General features: G+C 57.3%; 4 protein-coding genes across 4 annotated transcripts; all 4 read left to right on the top strand.

The window, feature by feature from the left end:
• Nucleotides 1–492: 492 nt before the first annotated feature.
• JKF63_04411 (uncharacterized protein) lies at nt 493–3,348 on the top strand (the record flags this gene model as incomplete). The annotated part of the gene is made up of 1 exon (XM_067900396.1): nt 493–3,348. One exon carries the CDS (start codon nt 493–495, stop codon nt 3,346–3,348), a length of 2,856 nt encoding a protein of 951 aa, XP_067757225.1.
• Nucleotides 3,349–5,167: 1,819 nt separating this feature from the next.
• Nucleotides 5,168–6,805, top strand: JKF63_04412 (uncharacterized protein; the record flags this gene model as incomplete). The annotated part of the gene is made up of 1 exon (XM_067900397.1): nt 5,168–6,805. One exon carries the CDS (start codon nt 5,168–5,170, stop codon nt 6,803–6,805), a length of 1,638 nt encoding a protein of 545 aa, XP_067757226.1.
• A 2,907-nt stretch (nt 6,806–9,712) lies between these two features.
• JKF63_04413 (uncharacterized protein) lies at nt 9,713–12,271 on the top strand (the record flags this gene model as incomplete). Its single annotated transcript, XM_067900398.1, has 1 exon — nt 9,713–12,271. One exon carries the CDS (start codon nt 9,713–9,715, stop codon nt 12,269–12,271), a length of 2,559 nt encoding a protein of 852 aa, XP_067757227.1.
• Nucleotides 12,272–13,578: 1,307 nt separating this feature from the next.
• JKF63_04414 (uncharacterized protein) lies at nt 13,579–19,640 on the top strand (the record flags this gene model as incomplete). The annotated part of the gene is made up of 2 exons (XM_067900399.1): nt 13,579–15,582; nt 19,464–19,640. 2 exons carry the CDS (start codon nt 13,579–13,581, stop codon nt 19,638–19,640), a joined length of 2,181 nt encoding a protein of 726 aa, XP_067757228.1.
• Between the last annotated feature and the right edge of the window lie 319 nt (nt 19,641–19,959).

Consider the following 19,959-nt stretch of genomic DNA (forward strand, 5'->3'; position numbering starts at 1 on the left):
ACACACACACATATATATATAGGGGTGTGCGTTACAGCGCTCATATTGACGAAAAGAGGAGCACACTTGTTTTTGAAGAGGGACAGAGTGGAGGGAAGTCAATCGCCTCATTGGTGTACTAGGCAGCGGTACGGTCAAGCGCCCGCACGTGTACGCATATAGGCTTAGGATAGGGCAACTGCACGTGGTTGCCCTCCTGTGTTTCCTGGACGTGCTTCTCTCTCCCCTTGTTTATCCAACAACGCGTTGCGAGCGTCACTGGCGTTGATAAGCGCTCAGTACCCGTCACCTCTCTCCTCTCATATTTTTGTATTTTATGTCCACACCCATACACAACCTTCAACACACAACGTGCATTTGTACTCCAGCTCAATCTCCTCCCCCCTTTTTTCCCCTTTTGCTGGCAGGTTCCCATTGTGGCTCCGCCTTCTTTTTAGCTATTGCAGTGCGGCTTCAGCGATAAACACACAAACACCACACACGAGAGCAGACATGAGTGACCGTGCTGAGGAGTTCACCGGCGAGCCGCAGGATCTTCATGACCAGAGCGTTACGGAGGAGCCTGAAGTGTCAGCGACAATGGAAGTACCCCCTGTCAACCCCGAGGCAGACAACGTCGAGGTGGACCATACAGAGGTGGACCACGCCGATGTGGACGACGCTGAGGCACACGGTGCTGAGGTGGAGCACATCGAGGACGAGACTGAGGTAGGACACGAAGTTGCTCCACCGCGAGACGCTCACCACGAGGGTAGCGTGGCATACTACGCTCAACTGCCCACAGCTGAAGGGGCTCTTTCTGTTGGCGTTGCCTGCGATGTGCGAGAGCGACCTTTACCTTTCCCCCCCCTCCCTCAGGACGGCAGTGCTGTAGAGGACGTGGGCTCAGCCAGGTACGAAGAGATGCCAAAATATGAAGGTGCAGAAAGTGGCGTCTCCGGCGGTGATAGTGTCACCTCTTTAGAGGCTCTGGGTAGTGCAGCATATCACAACTCTTTGACCTCCGTGGCGGCAGCTCGCCAGCCCACTCAAGGCACGCAGGTGGACGCAGATATGGACGTGACAGAGCGCCATCTGCAACGCGGTGGCGTTGATCTTGATGACGCTAGTGCTCCTGCTGCCAACTCAAGCAGGGATTCGACCAGCGCTGTTGATGACTCAGCTTCTCCTAATGCAACCGAGCAACGGCCGGCCGCTCCGCCATCGTGGAGCCTATTCCCTCAAGCGCCGCATGGAAAAGTTGAGGTGACTGCCACTTTGCTTCCAATGCAGACCGTCGTCCGACTTACAGTGCCTGTGCATAGTTCGAAGGAGTACCGCCCCACTGACTCCAGCCCGGCTGTAGGAACTGCCTCAGGGCAGGGTGACAGCCTAGGAACTAGTGCGGCACCGCACTGGGTCCTGCTTGCAAAGGATCTATTCGAGGGCGTTGCTGGGAAGCTCCTCGTCCACCCGGAAACGATCCGGCTCTTCCACCGACACAAACGTGTGCGCTTCATGGAAACACTTTTTTTGGATTGTGATGTCACGAGTGCCGTGGCGAGCTCTAGCCGTGCCGTCGACGCCACGGGTTATGTCGCGGACAGCACGGTCAACGACCGTGCTGAACCCATCTGGATTTCGGTGACATTCCCTTCGGCCGAGGGTGCAGGCCGCGCCGGGGCTGACGACAGCAACAGCGAGGGTGAGGAGGCACAAGCGTCGCTTATGGCGGTGCCACCACATCTCTTCGGTCTCGGACCCAACGACTACATTGTGCGTTGCATCCGTGTGCGACCACAAAAGCTAGAGATTCCACTCCAGGCCCTTGTGGAGGGTCGTAGCCAGGGGTACAGCTACGACGATGTGATTCGACGTCTGCAGCTTCTCCACGACGCTCAACAGCTGCCAGGATCACATGGGGGAGGCGACGACAGCGGTGAAGGTGAATCGGCAGTGGTACCGTCACCGAATTTCACTATTGTGACTGTGCTTCAAGACGGTGCCGTGGCGACAGGGAAACCGTTTCTCGGTGGGTACCGCGACAGGCGTCATCCCGAGAAAGTGCGACTGCACGCCTCGACGCAGCTGTATCATCGTGACCTGGACTATTCCCCCTTCGCGGGGACCTCGGGCTTTTCAGGAAATAGATGCACTCGGCAGACGCAGACCATCGGTATCTCGCGCAGCTGCCAGACACACCGGGAGGCATGCGTGCAGACGCCGCGCATCGACCTGGACCTGGATACAGCGCACGACTTCATTGTTGTGGCGCGGCCGTACTTCACGGCGCTCGAGCTGCATGTGCTGCGCGTGGAGATGTCAATTATCATTCAGAAGATGTATCGCCAGTGGAAGGCCCGGCGCATCCGCGCGGAGCTTGAGGTGGCTGAAGCAGCGCGTCAGCACCGCGCCGGGGCACGCCAGCGTCGTGAGGAGGCCCTGCAGATGGCCGTGGAGGATGCTGCGCAGTTGCGCCGCGACGACCCGCGCAGTGCTGCGGATTTCGAGCGTCTGAAGCAAGAAATTTGGGACTGGCGCCGCGAGGAGGCGGCACGTATCCAGCGCAACCAGTCGTTGTCGCCGGCCCAAATTAGGGCGGCGCTTCTGGCGCTCACAGAGACGGAGCTGCAGCTCCTTCAGCAGCTCGACCAGCGCCGTCGAGAGGTGGGCAGGTCGCGACAGGAGAAGCGCTTTTTGCAGACGCTGAACCGCATGGCCGCCCCCAAGAAGTGGGGGGCCGCCCACGTGCACACTCCCGAAACCGTGCGTGCTGCCGAGCTGCGCGCCCTGTACGATCGACTCTGCATTACCTCTAGTGGTTCTACAGCGGCGGCAAAGGCGGTTGCGTCATCGTCGAGTCCAGCCCAAGGCATCCCTGGCGCCTCGTCGTCTCCAACTTCGGCGATACACACAGCAGGGAACGTTGTGCATACACCGGCCACTGCGACCTCTTCACCGTGTGCGAACACAGCTGCAACCGGATCTGCGCCTGCTCCGACAGCTACGGTAAATAGCGCGGTTGCTGGGTTGTCGTCAGCGACAGCTGCCAGACTAGACATCCTGCTGCGCGTCAAGTGGACGGTGCGGGAGTTCGACACCGGATCGCAGCTCACACAGGAGCTGTGCGAGCTCATCGATCGTGAGGCCGACCTGTTGCATCGTGGTCGGAGGGAAGCGTCTCTGACGAGCTTGCGGAAGCGCATTCAGTCTTTGTTCGCGCAGTTTATTGAAGATCCGCTGTACAACCCTGTGGCAAAGGAATTCGCCCAGACAGCGCGCGACCGTGCGCGTGTCAAGGCGGCTGAGATGGAAAAGGAGAAGGAGAAGATAAGGGCGCGGAGAGCGCAGGCGAATGCAACTGTTTAGTAGAATCGACCCAACGAACAGGGAGGGGGAAGGGAGAGAGGGGTTATGCCCGCCAATCTCTTCTTTCTGCGTTTACCTTGAGAAGGTGCACGCAACCTTGGTTGAGAGTGTAGTAGCGTTCGTCACTTATCCCCTCCCCCCCCTCCCTCCCCCTCCCCCTCCCTCCCCCTCTCCCTCCGCCCCTCTTCCCTCCCCTCTTCCCCCACACCTCACACACACACACACACACCACGCGCCAACGTCTTGGTATCCGCGTGCCTTGCACTACAAGGCACGTGTCGCGCTGAGGTAGGCCGCAAGAGTAACTACCGGATGGGGGCGAGGGACTATGAGAGCGAGTACGCGTGCTTCTCCGTTGTGTGTGTGTGTGTGTATGTGCGCGCCTGTGTACTGGTGTAATGTGAGTGTGTACTCTGTTTTTCCATATTGTGTTGCCAATTTCATTGTGCTAGGGTCCATCCGCTCTCTCCATGTATCATACAGCGGTGTCAGTGAGTTGGAAAGGGAGGGGGGGGGTGAGGGGGCACCGAGGGGGAAAACTAGAAATGAGTGGGTGGGGGAGCGGTGAGGGCAGCACGGCTGGTGTTCGAGTGGGTTAAAAGGCTGCAATTTGTTTTTTTCTTGTGAAGGGGTTGGGGGCGATTTCGTGTGAGTGTTCATCCCTTGACCTCCCCCCCCCCACCCCACTCTGCCCTCTCCCCCCCCCTTTCCGTATCCTTTGCTTGACCCCCCCCTTTTTTTCCTTTTTGTTTCTCGTGTGTATTTCATATACATATATATACATATATGTATGTGTATATTTACGCTTTGTTCTCTCGAGATTTTATTTACGTTTTTTTATGTCTGCCGCTATAATGTCTCTCTCATACAGATATATATATATATAGATATATATACATGTATACATGCAGACAGACACATGTATGTAGATGTGTGATATATATATATATATATATGTATGTATGTATATATGTGTATGTGTAATATTACTGGCATTATAGCGAAATATGTAAACAAGCCTAGAAAAAGGGCCATGAGCAACCGCCAAAACAAAAAAAGACCCCACAAAAAAATGAATCGAACCCAGGGGGGTGGGGGGTGGGGGGGGACACACATCGCATATTTCATACGCACTTCTGTGTGTGTGTGAGGTCTTTGCCTTTATGAGTAATGGCTCTGCGGGCCTCGAGCGGTTGCCCCCCCCCTTGCGCATCGTTTTCTCATGTCCCTCTCTACGTTGTGTGCGCTGTTGTTTGTAGTGGAGGTCTTTCCTCAACTCCTCTTCTCCCCACGAGCATTGCAACGTCACCTAAGCTCCACTGACGGTGACAATGAAGGGGGTGACCACAGGAAGGGGGGGGGGAGGAGGAGGGGTGGTGGTGGTGACAACCCCCCCCCCCCTTCCGCTTCAATAATAGGGGGATATTTCAACTCGCACCCCTCTTCATCTTTCGCGCCTCATTCGGGGCGCAGTCAATATGTTCATTCAGAACTGTTGCCATATCCTTCGGCTTTCACATCTGCATGTGTGTATGTGTCTCTCGAGACTAGTCGTGTCTTACCCATTCTCATCTCCTCTTCCCTCCTCTCCCCTCTTCTCCCTCCCCCCTATTCTTCATTTTTTTTTTGGGGGGGGGAAGGTGATGCTAAGGAAAAAAAAAGGGAGAGGACAGCAGCAGCCGTGATCGAACAGCGTTTTCTATTGCACATCGCAAACACAGACATACTTGTTCTTCTTCAGAGGGGAATAAACACACGGAGACGCCCAGGCAAGCCAACATCGTTCTTCATTCTTATTGGAATATCACCCGTTGCCAATATGAGTTTTGAGGGACTACAGGGGCTGCTGAAAAGGAAAAAAACAGAGCACCACCGACAGCAGCAAGTGTCCTCCGATGGACTGTCATCGGCTGCGGCTATAGGGATCAACTCTTTGCCTCACCCGCCTGCCCTTCCTGAAAACCTAGTAGGAAGTGACAAGAGTGCCACAGCTACGACTATAGGACATGTGACCACCACCACCACCACCACCACCACTAGCAGCAGCAGCAGCAGTGCTCACGGAGAATCCCTTTGTACCACTTCTGATCCGTATGCCACTGTTCTGCAGCGCGTACAGGCCCTGCAGCAGCAGGAAAAGGAGCTCTGTAACATTGTGAGTGGCCCAAAGCGCAGCCGGGAGAATATGGTCCCGGAGTCGAACCCGGGCGAGGATGAGTCCACCCCTTCTACTGGCCCGTCTTGTTCCCAAGCGAGTGTGATGCCTAATGCGACGCCGTCTGTGTGTGCCAGCGCAGTGCTGAGCACCTCCCTCAACGCGCCTGTAGCGCCATCGTTGAAGGACGATGACGCCGTTTTGGCCCAGCGTGAGATGGGCGTTGCAGTGCTGCAGATGTGTCTCACTCAGTTGGAACACTCTTGGCTTGCGGAGCGAGCCTCAATCAAGATTCCCGTACCCGTCGCGTCGCGTCGGGAGACAGTCAGGCCTCCCGCTAATTCAAGCCTTGAGCGGAGTGTATCGGTGGCTGCGTCGTCTGTTTTCCCGATTCCAGGGGCGCTGCGCGATTACCTCTCGACTCACAACTTGGGACGAAGTCCTGTGGCCGCGCGCGCGACGGGGGTACCGGAGATGACGGCGCTCGATCGCGAGTTCGAGCTTCTTGCCCAACTCAAGGCGGAGCTGGAGACAGTGTCGCAAAACGAGACGACAGACAGCGTGCCAACCGCTGGTGCCGAAGCGCCCAGGGTGCCGGAGGAGCAGCGGCATCTTTTCGATCTTCTGCGTGCACTCTGGTATCTAATCGCGCTGCTCTGGCAGCACAGTCTCGATCCGCACCAGCACGGCGATCGCGGCCATGTATCGTCGACTGCCGTGCCTCGAGAAGGGTCACTTGTACCGACTCAGCGAGGCTGGTCACCTGTCGTCTATCGTGCCATTCAGAATGCGCTGCCGGCTGACGTTCGACTCTTGCAGGGTCGCGCGATTGCTGACGAGGTGGACAGGTGGCGGGCGCTGGCCCGTACCCGGCGCGATGCGCTGGAGCTGCTTTCGTATGTCTGCAGCGACTACGAGACCTCCCTTAGACTGTCGTCGCTATCGACCACCACAGAGAATTTTATTATCCCACTCGATCTCCGAAAGAATCTGCACACCATGGTGGTACGCCACCTGCAGCAGGAGCGTAACTTCATGGCGGTGCGGCAGGACTACGTGGACATGACGATGGGTACAGCAAACTGGAAGCTGGGGCTGTTCTCTGGTGGTGAGGTGCACATGCGCCGGTCTATGGAGCGGGTGGAGCGCAATCGAATCGCACACCTACTGAACAACGAACACGCAACGCACCTCCTGCAGGCGGTGCGAGAGCTCACCATATTTGTGGAGCAGCAGGCGGTCGCGAAGCGGGCTTCCTTCTTTTGGCCAGAAAAACCCACCTCCGTGATGACAGCGGAGTGATCATCGACTCGCAAGACTGCAGATGAGAGAAGAATCAATGTGGTGACTTTGGTGGTGCGCGCGTGTATTACTGGATATATAAATATATATATATATATGTGTGTGTGTGTGTGTTTCTGACGGCTGTGATATGCGCAAACAGGTGCATTGACGTTCAGCAAGGGCCTCCACCTCTTCCCCACTGGCGTCAAGGAAAGAAAAATTTATACAAGGGGTCCATGAGGAGATCAGACAGAAAGCCGCTTAGCCTCATTTCCCGAGGCTGTGCCGATGGGCATGGGCACCCATGAAGGAATAACGGTCTGTTCTCTCAGTCCAAGTGTGCTGCATGGCTCAGGTGATCCCTTTTTCCACCACTCTCCCGCCCAGCATCACACCCGTGCTGCAACATGTACGTGCTCCCCCCCCCCCTTCGCATACTGACGCACGCAGGCAAGTCCGAGGCGTCTGTTCTCGCGGATAAACGGATTCTTTTTTCATTCCTGTCTATTTATACATCTGTTTTATCCGATGGTGCTGGTGAGGGGCCATTTTTTCGGTACCACCGGGGACTGAGAGCGAGGGGCATCTTCAGGAGAGTGGGTCGACGTGGTCATGGAGGAGGGCTACGAAATCTCCAGGCCACAGACGCTAGGGTGCGCTGGCATCACCCATGACGCGTTGACAAGCTCTGCTGTTCACCTGCCCAGAAAAAGGGGGGTGGGGCGGGGGCGGGGGCGAGGACCGGATACAACATCACCGGTGCAGCGACGGGGGGTGGTGGTGGTTAGGGGGAGCGGGAAAAGAATTGCGAGGTACACTCCGTGCTTCAACTCGTTGGCTTCCCCTCCTCCCACGTTCTCCACTTCCTCTTGGAATCCCAGAGCACGTCTTTCGCTACTTTTCAATCTTTTTACTTCCACATCCTCCTCGATTATCATTTTTTCTTCTCCCCTTCCATATATATATATTTTGTCATCTCTACTTCTACACATGTGCATATGTATATACACACTCATATGTATTAATAGTATACATATATATATATATCTGTATGTGTGTATATGTAGGAGTTTTCGACTGCTACTTTCTATTGTATGTGTCTTCCTGGGCGTCGCCTTGCTGTTTTCTTTTAACTGCCCATCGCTGCTCTTTGACGCACCGCCTGTTAGTCCGTCAGCCTTATCGTTTCTTTCTGTCACTCAGCGTGTTTGCTGCTATATTTCACGTGGTTCCCCCCTCTACACCGTCCGCACGCGATTGTCTCCACTTCTCGGTTTCCAGATGTTTATCGCTCTCTGTGTGTTTTCTTAGAGGATTGAAGGGATTGTCATTACTTCCACTCTTTCATCTATGTATTTTTTCGCGCGTGTGTGTGTGTGTGGGGGGAGGGAGGGGGCCAAGCGCCCTGCCGGCCCTGCCTGACAATGCTGAACCACCAAGCTTTTTTTCCCGCTTGGTAATCACTGGAGTGCGACACCGACGACCTTGGAAAGTCAGGGCGTTTGATCGCCTCCGATCTCCGGCGTTGAGGCCCCGCGTGCCATGCCGTCGGAGCGGGCTGCGACAGTGCACTCCATTGTGGGATCGATATGATAGGCAGCGTGCCAGGGTGACTGGGTCCCACCTCGCCGGGCCTTCTCCTCTTCTTGGTGAGAGAGCCTTGGGGTACCCCTGAGGAGGCGGGGTGCAGAGCACCCGGCGGCGAACTGCGCTGCAGGTGGCTAGAACATGGCGCATAATCTGTATTGCGGACACCGAATTGGCTAGTTGTGCATCGTGTGTTAACTGCTGCTCTCACCCCGCGCCACGGGCCTTTAGGAGCAGGATCGAGTTCTGTGGTTGAACTCTCAGAATTGATGGCAGCATGGGCACACTCTGATATCACTCCCTTCCATCCTTCAAAGGTGGGGGGGGGAGGACGAGTGTGTGCAATCTTCGAGCACCAACCCAGCGGCCACCTGACTAACTAAACAGGCATTGCCAGGATCGGTGAGAGGATCGATGAGAATGCTGGATGACGCAGTCTATCGTGGAGCGTTGCCGAGGCGGCGCAGATTAATGCAGCACCGCCTGTAGAGGGATTTGACAGTGGCTTTACTCTCGAAAGTCTTTTTTTTTAATAATGATGATGACTGGGGAGGGGGAGAGGGTAAACGAAGGCGTGGCGTCATGCGCCGAGCTCCTGTTTTCTTTCATTGGCTCACTTATTTCTTTTCTGCTCATTGTATTTTTTGTTGTTGTTGTGCCGCCCCCTTCCCCCTCTTCCCCACATCACGATCCCATTGAGCGTGTTCACTGAGCTGTTCACGTCTGTCTTTTTTTTTGTTTGTTCTATCCTCGCTAATTTTGCCCCTCGTTTTTCACCTCTCTGCAACGCAGACACTTCCACGTCGCCGCACACATCCACCCACCCACACATACTCACACTCACACAAAAGTGAATGGGGAGTGACAAGGAGGGGGGGGAGCTCCTCTCTTGCTCTCTTCCTCTCGCGAACGTCGCTCCAAACTGGAGAAACGACGCCCTGAAAGCGCAACCGTACGCTTGTATTTGATCCGTCTGGGTGTCCAAGCTTTGTTCGCGTGGTCATGTTACTCCCCATTTTTTGTTTGTATCACCTTTTGAAGCCCTGCATGTACTCTCACTGGTTAACGTCTCCAACGTGCGCCCTCCTCTCCTGAGCCGGTCGTCGTCTTCTGCACTTCTACTTTTATTCTCATGGTGCAGTGTTGCGGATGTTATCGTGTCACTCACACGAATACGCGCGCAGACGGCATCCCCCCCCCTCCTTCCTCCCTCCTTCCTCCCCTTCCCTCCCTACTCCATAGGAGCTCAGGGGGGGGATATCGATAGGCAACGGATTTATTTGTGGCTTATCGACTGCTGCTCATCACTACAAGAGTGTTGTGCTTGCTGAAAAAAAAATGTCTTACATTCGACGTACACTGGCCCTCTCCGCTGGCATGACAGCCGGTGTATGCACCGCCCCGTATCTCTGCCCCACGCATCGGACACCGACGGAGCCATCGGCGGCTTACCGATCTTATCCGGCACATCGCTCCGAGTCCGGATTCAACGGCGGCCGCTGTGGCACCAACTCGGCCGAGGGGGATATCATTGACACCGCCACCGAGCAGGCGAGTTTGGTTTGTGTAGGAGAAGCTCTTTCGGCCCTCTACTGCCGTGCACATAATTTGTTGGACACGGCAACGCAGGTGATGGCGAAAGGGACGGCAATGGCGGCGTCGGCGGCGGCAGCAGCAGTCGCAGGTGCACATGGTGTGGCCAATGCCGCCACATTCGAAGCCTCACAGACCTCACCAGGTTGCGGCGATGCCACCGTGGTTCAATTTGACGACCATCCTCGTCCCATCACGAAGGAGGCCAACGGGGTCACCGATTCGACCACTGACGCGAGGGTAGAGTTGTCTGCGCACACACAGTCGGACCTTCACAAGAGGACCGAAGCGTTTCGCGCGGCATCTCACAAGCTCAAGGATCGCTTCATGTACTACGCCAGGCGTGATCCAGCAACAGGCAAGTTCGTGCTTAGTCTCGAGGGATTTGTTCGCTGTATGCTCTTGTTGCCGGACGACGGTGGCGTTGATGCATGGTGGTGCCGCGGGCAGTACTCTGGGGTCGCAGACGACAGCGCTGTGACGACAGAAGAGAGCTCTTCCAGAGATTTTCCCTACACGGCTGCTACTGCAGACAACCTCTTTCTCGCAAATGCTGTCAGCTGTCGGCGGCAATCACGGCGTTCTGCACCTTTGCAGCAACAGCAGGGGCTACCCTCAGCTTTGCAGCAGCGCTTCGCTGACTTCTTTCAGTCGGTCGACCTCGACGGCACGAATTCGATTGACTACGCTGAGTTCGTAGTCCTCTTCACGTTCCTCTCCACCCCACAGGAAGCGCTCAAACGTGCTTTCAGAGTCTTCGACCTGGACGGCAACGGCCGGCTGCACGAGTGGGAGTTTTGCCGCCTTCTGAACACGATCATGGTGGATCCGGCAGTGCAGGTGCATTACACCGCCGTGGCGACCGACGCCGGCGGTAGTGAGGTGAACGGCGCAGCAAAGCCAGAAGGGCCGGCGGCCGCGATATCCGCGGCATCGACGTCCCACGCATCCACGGCAAATCGCGCAAGTGTCTCGAGACGAGGTGAATGGCTGTGGCGGCGTCACAGGGATGCCCTGACGTTTGATTTGGGATCCGAGTTGATACATCCTTTGCTCTTTGGTCCGTTGCCTCCGCATGTGGGTGCGCCCCCTGGATCGACTCATCACGACCACGAACTCGCTCTTCCCACTTCTTTATTCTCAGTTCAAGCAGTCCCAGACACCACTGCGACGGTGCGTTCGACAACGAACAGCGCCGATCAGGCGGTAGTATCTTCGACGCGCCCACTCTCGGCTCCCCCGGTCCTTGGCGAGTCTGTATGGTGGAGGCGGTCGTGCCACTCGTTGCAGCATCTTTTTGGCAAGGTGTGGCCACTTCAGTCCTCCAATCATACACGGCCAAGCTGCGACCCAGAGTTTAGGGCCCTTCATTTCCCAGCCATTACTGCGCCAGCTGCCACCAGTGCCCCTGCAACTCTGTCCAACATGTTTCATCTACAGAAAATGGCGGAGGAGGACTCGCAGCTGCAGATGGTGTCATACCCCACCTTTCTATATCGACTGGACTACTTGCGTTGGGAGCTGCGCGCCATTGAGTTCGGCTTGTGCGACCCAGCCAACACCGGCGCCATTTCGCTGGATGATTGCTGCCGCCTCCTCCGTGGCCACCTCTACAGCGCCCCGGAGAGGAAGCATCGTGTGCACCAGCACCCTGATGCAATCCCTGTAACGTGGCAATTATATCAGAAGCTGTTCGACGTAGTGAAAGAGTCGGATAGAATTATGGGTGCTTTGCAGCTCGCCTTGGACGCGATGCCGCCGGTGCCCGAGGAGATGCTGCGTGGTGGTGCCATCCCCGACAAAATGCTGGAAGCGGCTACACGGGCTATTCCGGATATGGTGAGGTTACACGTTGTGCACCACGCGTCTACCACCACTAAAGGGGAGGGTGTAGCAAGTGGTGGGGTATCGGCCTCACATCATCACGGCAGCGGTGCTGCGGGTCCTATTTTCTCCGATGGAGCGGACGTCACAGAAGCAAATTCTGCGGATGGTGATCATCTGCGTGAGGGGGCCGCGGCTCGTCAGGAGAAGCCATCGCTGGTGCGGCCCACAGCGCTCACGTGGGACCAGTTCAACCGCGTCCTAAACACCCTCGGGGCGGTGGCGCCGTTGCCGGGGGCCGAAGCATCTCTGTTCCGTGCACTGTTTGACGAGGACGGCTCGGACTCTCTATCGCCTGCTGAATTCGCACGAGTATGTGCCATCAAAGAAAGATTTTTCGCACAGAAGCTTCCCCGCTTTGACGAGCCGAAGCGCAACACGGTCCAGCAGTTTTTTCACTGTATGCAACAGTTGGACTAATAAGGCGGGGGGGGGTCAGGGGCGAGCACAGATGTTTCTGCTTGCAATTCTCTCTGTATATCCTTCTGCTAGTATTTTATATGACATCGAAGACTCTGGCCATTATCTTCACCAAGCAACATGAATGCATCACATTTAAAAAGAAGAGAGAATGGGGGGGGTGGAGCGGCTATGTTTTGCGGCGAGGTGGTTCTTGAACGTTGCTTCCTCCTCCCCTCCCCCCCTGGCGGCTTTCTCACTCGCTGCCACGGCAACCGAACAGATGTTTAGAACGAGGAAACCCTTTGTGGCACGCGTAAAGGGCAGGAGGGGGGGGGAGAGCGATAATGGCGCGCCGGGAAACGCACAAAGGGAGGTTCCACCGTCTACATGTCTCTCTCTTCCTTGCTCACTCGCCCCCCTCCCCCTTCCCAAATCAAGGACTTGATGGGTTCGGGGCTTGCTCGCTCATGCGTGTGCATGCACACATTGTTGGGGCATCGCTCCATTTGCATATATGCGAGCGCCAAATATCATAGACACCCCCGCCCCTCCTGCGCACTTGCGCACACGAGTATGCGTGACGTTGAGGCTCTAAACGAGACTGTGTCTCTGCACATCTGCACCCTGCGTTGGTACCCTCCCACTCTCCTGCTCTTTTTGGTTTCTTCCATCGTCTACTAGTTTGGTCCCCCTTCCTCCTCCTCCGTCTTCCCCCCCCCCTATCTGTGTATGCGCTTGCAATGGCCTTGAAAGCTGCGTCACTGTTGAGCTCACGCTTTACTCACATTCAGTTTTCACTCAAGAGGTAAAAGAAGTGCCCAAAGTGCCCACATACGCACACAAATCACACACACACACATATACACACACACACACACACAACAACATTCAGCGAACACCTCGAGGTAGCCTACCTCAGGGGTAAAAGGAAAAAAAAAGGAAAGGCAAACGAGAGGAGAAAAGCGATACCACGACGTGGTTTGTCGAGTTATTCTCAACTCTAGTGTTGTATTTGTGTGTATGTGTGTGTTTCTACTCTGCTGCCAAATAAACCACGAGTACGCGTTCTTTGGGCGGGGCGAGGGCAGGGCCGGACTTGCGTGACCCCCATCTCCCCCTCCCTCTCCTCTAGCTCGCGGTGCCAAAGGAAAGTCACCTCCAGATCTGAAAATCTGAAAAAGACTTGAAGAGGGGGGGGGAGGGGGGAAGAAAAAGCGGGTGGGCGGGTGGGTGGGTCCCTAGGTAGTCTATATGCCCTTTGCGCCTCGCCATTCTTTATCGAGAAGCTCTTCCCTCCCTCTCTCTAAACAGTGATGGAGACCATCATGTTGAACGCCGAGAACGTCGGAGATGCCTCGCTTGCATCTTCCTCTTTTCCTGTTTGGTTCTCCAACATGCCGGGTTTCATCGGCCACTACGCGGTGCAATTCTTCTCCGCCGACTACATCACCTCCGTCGTCCAGTCGATCCCGGTGATGTACGTGTACGCTTTTCTTATAACGGCGCCCTTTCTCATAGGGATGCTGCGAGTCGTGTGGCCATTCTTGGAGAGCTGGATCATTCGTATCTGTGTGCGCCTCAGTGGGACCGCGAGTGCGTTATCCTCGATTCAACGCAACATCATTGTCCAGCTACCGCCGTCTGCTTCAGTGGAGGTGCCCAACTACAACGTGTTGCTACAGAACGCGGTGATGATGTACGTGTGCCACCACCTTTGGCGCCAGAAGTCACTGCGATCCTACCCGCTCCTCCGCTGTGCTCAAGCCGTTGACCTCATCGACCCCTATCGTACCTGGCGCGCTGACGTGAGCTCGAGGTCACCATTCCAGGTCGGCACGGCTCTAGGCTCCAAAAGGCGCAAAGACTCTCTATTAAATCCCAACGAACTGGACCGCCTTCGGTTAGTGAAGCTGCCCCAAAAGTCCTGGGTCCCTGTTATGTCTGACGACATTGAGATCTACTTCAACGAGGAGCCGATGAGGATGTCGAACTATACACATGAGTGGACACGGCGTACTCTGTCGCTGCGTTGCCGTGCTACGCCCGGTGCCGCACAGAGACTAGATAGATTTGTGCAGCGTGCGCTGGAGTTGTTCGCGGAGGGTGCGCCGGGCAGGGAGAACAGCGACAAGACTCGGTGGTTCTTCACGTATGGCGGCGATTCGGGCGACAAGGTGTACTTCGATCGGTACGTGCTGCGTAGCAACAAGGACTTCGACACCTTGTTCTTCCCGCAGCGTGATGCGACGGTGTCGCTGGTGGATCAATTTTTGCATCGGCGCGGACGGTTCGCGGTGGAGGGGTTCCCGCAGAGGCTGGGGTTCCTTGTGTACGGGCCACCGGGGACGGGGCGGCACACGTTTGTGAAGGCGCTCGCTGCGTACACGGGGCGACACATCGTGTCTGTGCCACTGTCGAAGCTGCGGACGAACCAGCAGCTGTATGACATTTTCTTTGTGCGCGAATTCCAGTCGGAGGAGGACGAGGGCGCACAGAAGCTGCTCATGGAAGACGTGATTTTCTTGTTTGACGACGTGGACGCGGCGGACACTGTTGTATGCGCGCGTGCTGAACGCCGCGTGGTGCAGCGGCGCGCTGCTGCGCGGCTGACTGCGTGCGCGGAGCCGCGCAAGGCGGCGCTGACGAACTGCCTGATCGAGATGGACACGTCGTCGTCGTTGCGGCCGGTGGTGCACACGGAGGAGAGCGAGCTGCCGCTTGAGCTGCTGATGGGGCTGATGGGGGCAATGTCTGGCGGCGCTGCGTCGGCGGAGGGCGGCGATGGAGGAGGAGGAGGCAGTGTCGGAGAGAAAGCGAAGGAGAAGCGCGCTGCTGCTGCGCCGCCGCCTGTGGGCGCTGATGCTGAGGTCGCTGGCAGGAACCTGCTGAGGGGGGTTGATCTGCTGTTGGGGGAGAACAAAGACAAGCTGGACCTTGCGGGGCTGCTGAACGTGCTGGACGGCGTGGTGGACGCGCCGGGGCGGATAGTGGTGATGATCACGGAACACCCCGAGTGGCTGGACCCTGCGCTGATCCGGCCCGGGCGCTTTAGTGTGCGGCTGCGGCTTGACTACATGGAGATGGAGGCGCTCGTGCGGATGCTGGGACTGTACTACGGCGATGTGACGCACTCACCGCGCGGCCACGGCACTTGCGCTGGTGATGTGGGCACAGGCGTGGACGGCGGTGTGGAGGCGGCACACGCGGCGCGGTGCCCCACGGTAGCTGGTGTCGAGCGTGCGGTACACCGAGAGCTGAGTGAGGCGCAGGTGGCGCGCGTGCGTGGTTTTGTTGCTGCACTGGAGGCGGAGGCTGCTGCAGCACACAAGGCGGCCGCGAATGGCTACTGCGGCGGTGGCGGTGGCAAGTACCGCTTCCAGGTGACGCCGTGCGAGGTGGAGATGCTGTGCATGGAGCAGGACGACCTGGAGGGCTTCCTGACGCAGCTGGCTGGTGTGGTGCGTGGGACAGCGCAGCTGTGAGGAGCGCGCCCGCGCCGTCGTGCGTGTGTGTCTGTGTGGTCCTCTGTGTCTGCGGCCGTGGGCTGAGGCGCTGGCTGTTGCGGCCGCGGCGGTTGCTGCTGCCGGCGTGTCGCCGAGGCTGCGCCTTTGTGGTGTTACCTCCCCCGCTCTTCCCCCCCTCCCCCACAGATCAACTTGTCCGCTGCTGCGCTTGTGAGCGTAGGTGGTTCTCGCGCCTTCGCCAACTCCGAGTTTGTGTGCGACGTGCGTGTCTCGATTTGTTTTTTTTTTCTTACCAACCCCTTGACTTGATGTGTCGGTGGATGCGAGCACGTGTACGTGATTGGGGTACTCCTGGTGGGGCTTGGCTCATCTCCTCTGCTCTCTGAGTGTGTGGAATCACCAGCCGTTATACGAAGTGATAAACCGAGTTTATCTTTTTCGTTGTTGTTTTGTTTTTCTCGTGTGTGTGTGTGTGAGGGGGGGGGGGCTGTTTTCTGAGAAGGAGCCGCACTGCCGTTGTGGCTCATTCTCTCGCCCAACTGCTTTTTTTTACTACACGTTTTTTCTTGGGTAGCTGCTGCCCATTCGACTCCTCTTCTACTCCCCCCCCCTCCCCTCCCCTTCTTCGCGTCCCCACCAGCTGAGGCAGCGAACTGTAAAGGACGAGGATAGCGCAGAGTCTCAGTACTCCCGTCAACAGAGAAACTGCGGCATATGAGCGTATATTTTGTTCTTCCTATACACACTTATCGGAAAAAAAAATTACCTCGGACTTCTGTTGCTATTGGCCTTTGCGTAGGCGGTACGGTGGTCCATAACCCTCTCACCCCCCTTCCCCAGATGTCAGATCAGCAGTTACATCTGTGTGAGCTCCTTAATTATCACGTATCCAAGTGTTTTTCGTCTTTTATCAACCCCATCTCTGCCAATGGCAATGGCAACGGGAGCTCTTCAAGCCCCCCCCCCCCCGCGACACATTCGTGCGCTCTCCTTTCTCCCACCAGTGAGTTGATTGGATCGCAAATGGGTCGAGAACAGATCTACAGCACGCGACGGTATGGACCAGAAGCGGGATGCATCCGCAACACCCACACAAACACGCAGCCATTTGCTCATAGCGCGATGCCGCGATGCGCCTCCGTGCGACTTGAGTACGCGAGGAAGCGGGTGGACGCTCTCGCGAGCGCGTACGTCGGAGAGTACGAAGTCTTGTCTACTTGGCCGAGGGGAAAGGGAGTCTCAAACCCACTTGCTTCCTTGCACACGTCTACCGCGAGGTCTTCCCGCCCGCCCGCCCCTCCCCCGCCCTCCCTCCCCCCTTTCCTGAACCCACAGAAACGCTTCGACATACTTTTGTTGCGCTTTCTATAGACTCCCCACCCTGCTTTTGTTTTTGCCCCTTTCCCTCCTCACTTTGTGCTCCTTTCTCGCTGTCTCGTCTCCCTGGGCTGTTTCCTTGTTTTTTTTTTTTGGGTGGGTGGGGGTGTGGGGGGGCAACTGCCCACGCCTATTCTCCCCCCCCCCCTCTACTTCCCTTGCACGCACATGCAAAGCGTCCTGGAAACCCTCCGTCAAACGCTGGGGGGGTGTCAAGAAAGTGGTCAAGCTGTCGTCTGTGTGTGTGTGTGTGTGTGTGTGAGTGAGTGCTCTCCCACCCTCAGATATTACTTCATCTTCGTGACTTCCATCGTCTTTTTCGCAGCTTCACAGTGAGAGAAGGGGCGACAGACATTGCACAGAAACGGGTGGACTTCAGTGGTGCCATCCTGGAATCGATGACGTCTATGGAGGCCGTCCGTGGTAGCGTGCCCAATAGCGACCTTGGGGGTACTGTAAATCAGCACCATGGTGAGACACCGGCGCAGCTTCACCAGCTCGCGTTGCTGGTCCACTCATCCGTCTTGGCCTTTGGGGCAGCGCTAGAGTACTGGCTCCCCTTCTCGCCAGAGTGGCTGCTGTTGCTGACACCCTTTGTGGTGGGCATCATGAAAGCGGTTTGGCCACACATTACGCTCTGGGTGCAGCTGTGGCGAAGCGGCGTTGGACGGCGCTACGCTGCCCGCGTGCTGGTACACGAGGAGCCTCTACAAATATATCGTGACATGAGCACCTTGAACGAGCTCATGGTGAACGCGGTCTTGATATACGTCTGCACAATACTGTGGCGCCAGAAGCCTGTGCCAGCCTCGCGGCTGCGCGGCTTGCGCACGCGCGTGATTCTCATGGACCCGTATCAAAGCTACGATTCCCACCGTTACAACTCGCCCTTTCGTCTCACCTACAAAGATTCGGAGTGGTGCGAAGATCAGAACGTGAGAGACGAGACCGTTTCTCGGTTGCAGGTGGTGAAGGTACCCATGGATGAATATCTTCCCGTGCAGTTGGATGACATCGAACTGCGCTACGAGGAGATGTCCACTGAGGAGAAGGGCGGTAGGGGTCCAATGACACTGCACAAGCTCACCTTACGGTGTCCGAATTCGAAGAATGCAGGGGATAAGCTGGACAGATTTGTGCAGCGGGCGCTGGAGTTGTTCGCGGAGGGTGCGCCGGGCAGGGAGAACAGCGACAAGACTCGGTGGTTCTTCACGTATGGCGGCGATTCGGGCGACAAGGTGTACTTCGATCGGTACGTGCTGCGTAGCAACAAGGACTTCGACACCTTGTTCTTCCCGCAGCGTGATGCGACGGTGTCGCTGGTGGATCAATTTTTGCATCGGCGCGGACGGTTCGCGGTGGAGGGGTTCCCGCAGAGGCTGGGGTTCCTTGTGTACGGGCCACCGGGGACGGGGCGGCACACGTTTGTGAAGGCGCTCGCTGCGTACACGGGGCGACACATCGTGTCTGTGCCACTGTCGAAGCTGCGGACGAACCAGCAGCTGTATGACATTTTCTTTGTGCGCGAATTCCAGTCGGAGGAGGACGAGGGCGCACAGAAGCTGCTCATGGAAGACGTGATTTTCTTGTTTGACGACGTGGACGCGGCGGACACTGTTGTATGCGCGCGTGCTGAACGCCGCGTGGTGCAGCGGCGCGCTGCTGCGCGGCTGACTGCGTGCGCGGAGCCGCGCAAGGCGGCGCTGACGAACTGCCTGATCGAGATGGACACGTCGTCGTCGTTGCGGCCGGTGGTGCACACGGAGGAGAGCGAGCTGCCGCTTGAGCTGCTGATGGGGCTGATGGGGGCAATGTCTGGCGGCGCTGCGTCGGCGGAGGGCGGCGATGGAGGAGGAGGAAGCAGTGTCGGAGAGAAAGCGAAGGAGAAGCGCGCTGCTGCTGCGCCGCCGCCTGTGGGCGCTGATGCTGAGGTCGCTGGCAGGAACCTGCTGAGGGGGGTTGATCTGCTGTTGGGGGAGAACAAAGACAAACTGGACCTTGCGGGGCTGCTGAACGTGCTGGACGGCGTGGTGGACGCGCCGGGGCGGATAGTGGTGATGATCACGGAACACCCCGAGTGGCTGGACCCTGCGCTGATCCGGCCCGGGCGCTTTAGTGTGCGGCTGCGGCTTGACTACATGGAGATGGAGGCGCTCGTGCGGATGCTGGGACTGTACTACGGCGATGTGACGCACTCACCGCGCGGCCACGGCACTTGCGCTGGTGATGTGGGCACAGGCGTGGACGGCGGTGTGGAGGCGGCACACGCGGCGCGGTGCCCCACGGTAGCTGGTGTCGAGCGTGCGGTACACCGAGAGCTGAGTGAGGCGCAGGTGGCGCGCGTGCGTGGTTTTGTTGCTGCACTGGAGGCGGAGGCTGCTGCAGCACACAAGGCGGCCGCGAATGGCTACTGCGGCGGTGGCGGTGGCAAGTACCGCTTCCAGGTGACGCCGTGCGAGGTGGAGATGCTGTGCATGGAGCAGGACGACCTGGAGGGCTTCCTGACGCAGCTGGCTGGTGTGGTGCGTGGGACAGCGCAGCTGTGAGGAGCGCGCCCGCGCCGTCGTGCGTGTGTGTCTGTGTGGTCCTCTGTGTCTGCGGCCGTGGGCTGAGGCGCTGGCTGTTGCGGCCGCGGCGGTTGCTGCTGCCGGCGTGTCGCCGAGGCTGCGCCTTTGTGGTGTCGCCTCACCGTCTGTATGACGGGTATTTCTCGTCGTTTTTTGGATTCTTGTTTTTTTTTCCCAAGTAATTTTGTTGGTTCCGCTCTCACTTGTGAGCTGCTGCTGCTGTTGGGGTAGGGGGAAGGAGGAGGATGTAGCAACTCCCCTCCCCCCCCTCTCAACCCATCTTCATGTCTATAAGCGA

The sequence above is a fragment of the Porcisia hertigi genome, chromosome 22, assembly GCF_017918235.1.
Source record: "Porcisia hertigi strain C119 chromosome 22, whole genome shotgun sequence".
In the NCBI taxonomy this organism is placed as follows: domain Eukaryota; phylum Euglenozoa; class Kinetoplastea; order Trypanosomatida; family Trypanosomatidae; genus Porcisia; species Porcisia hertigi.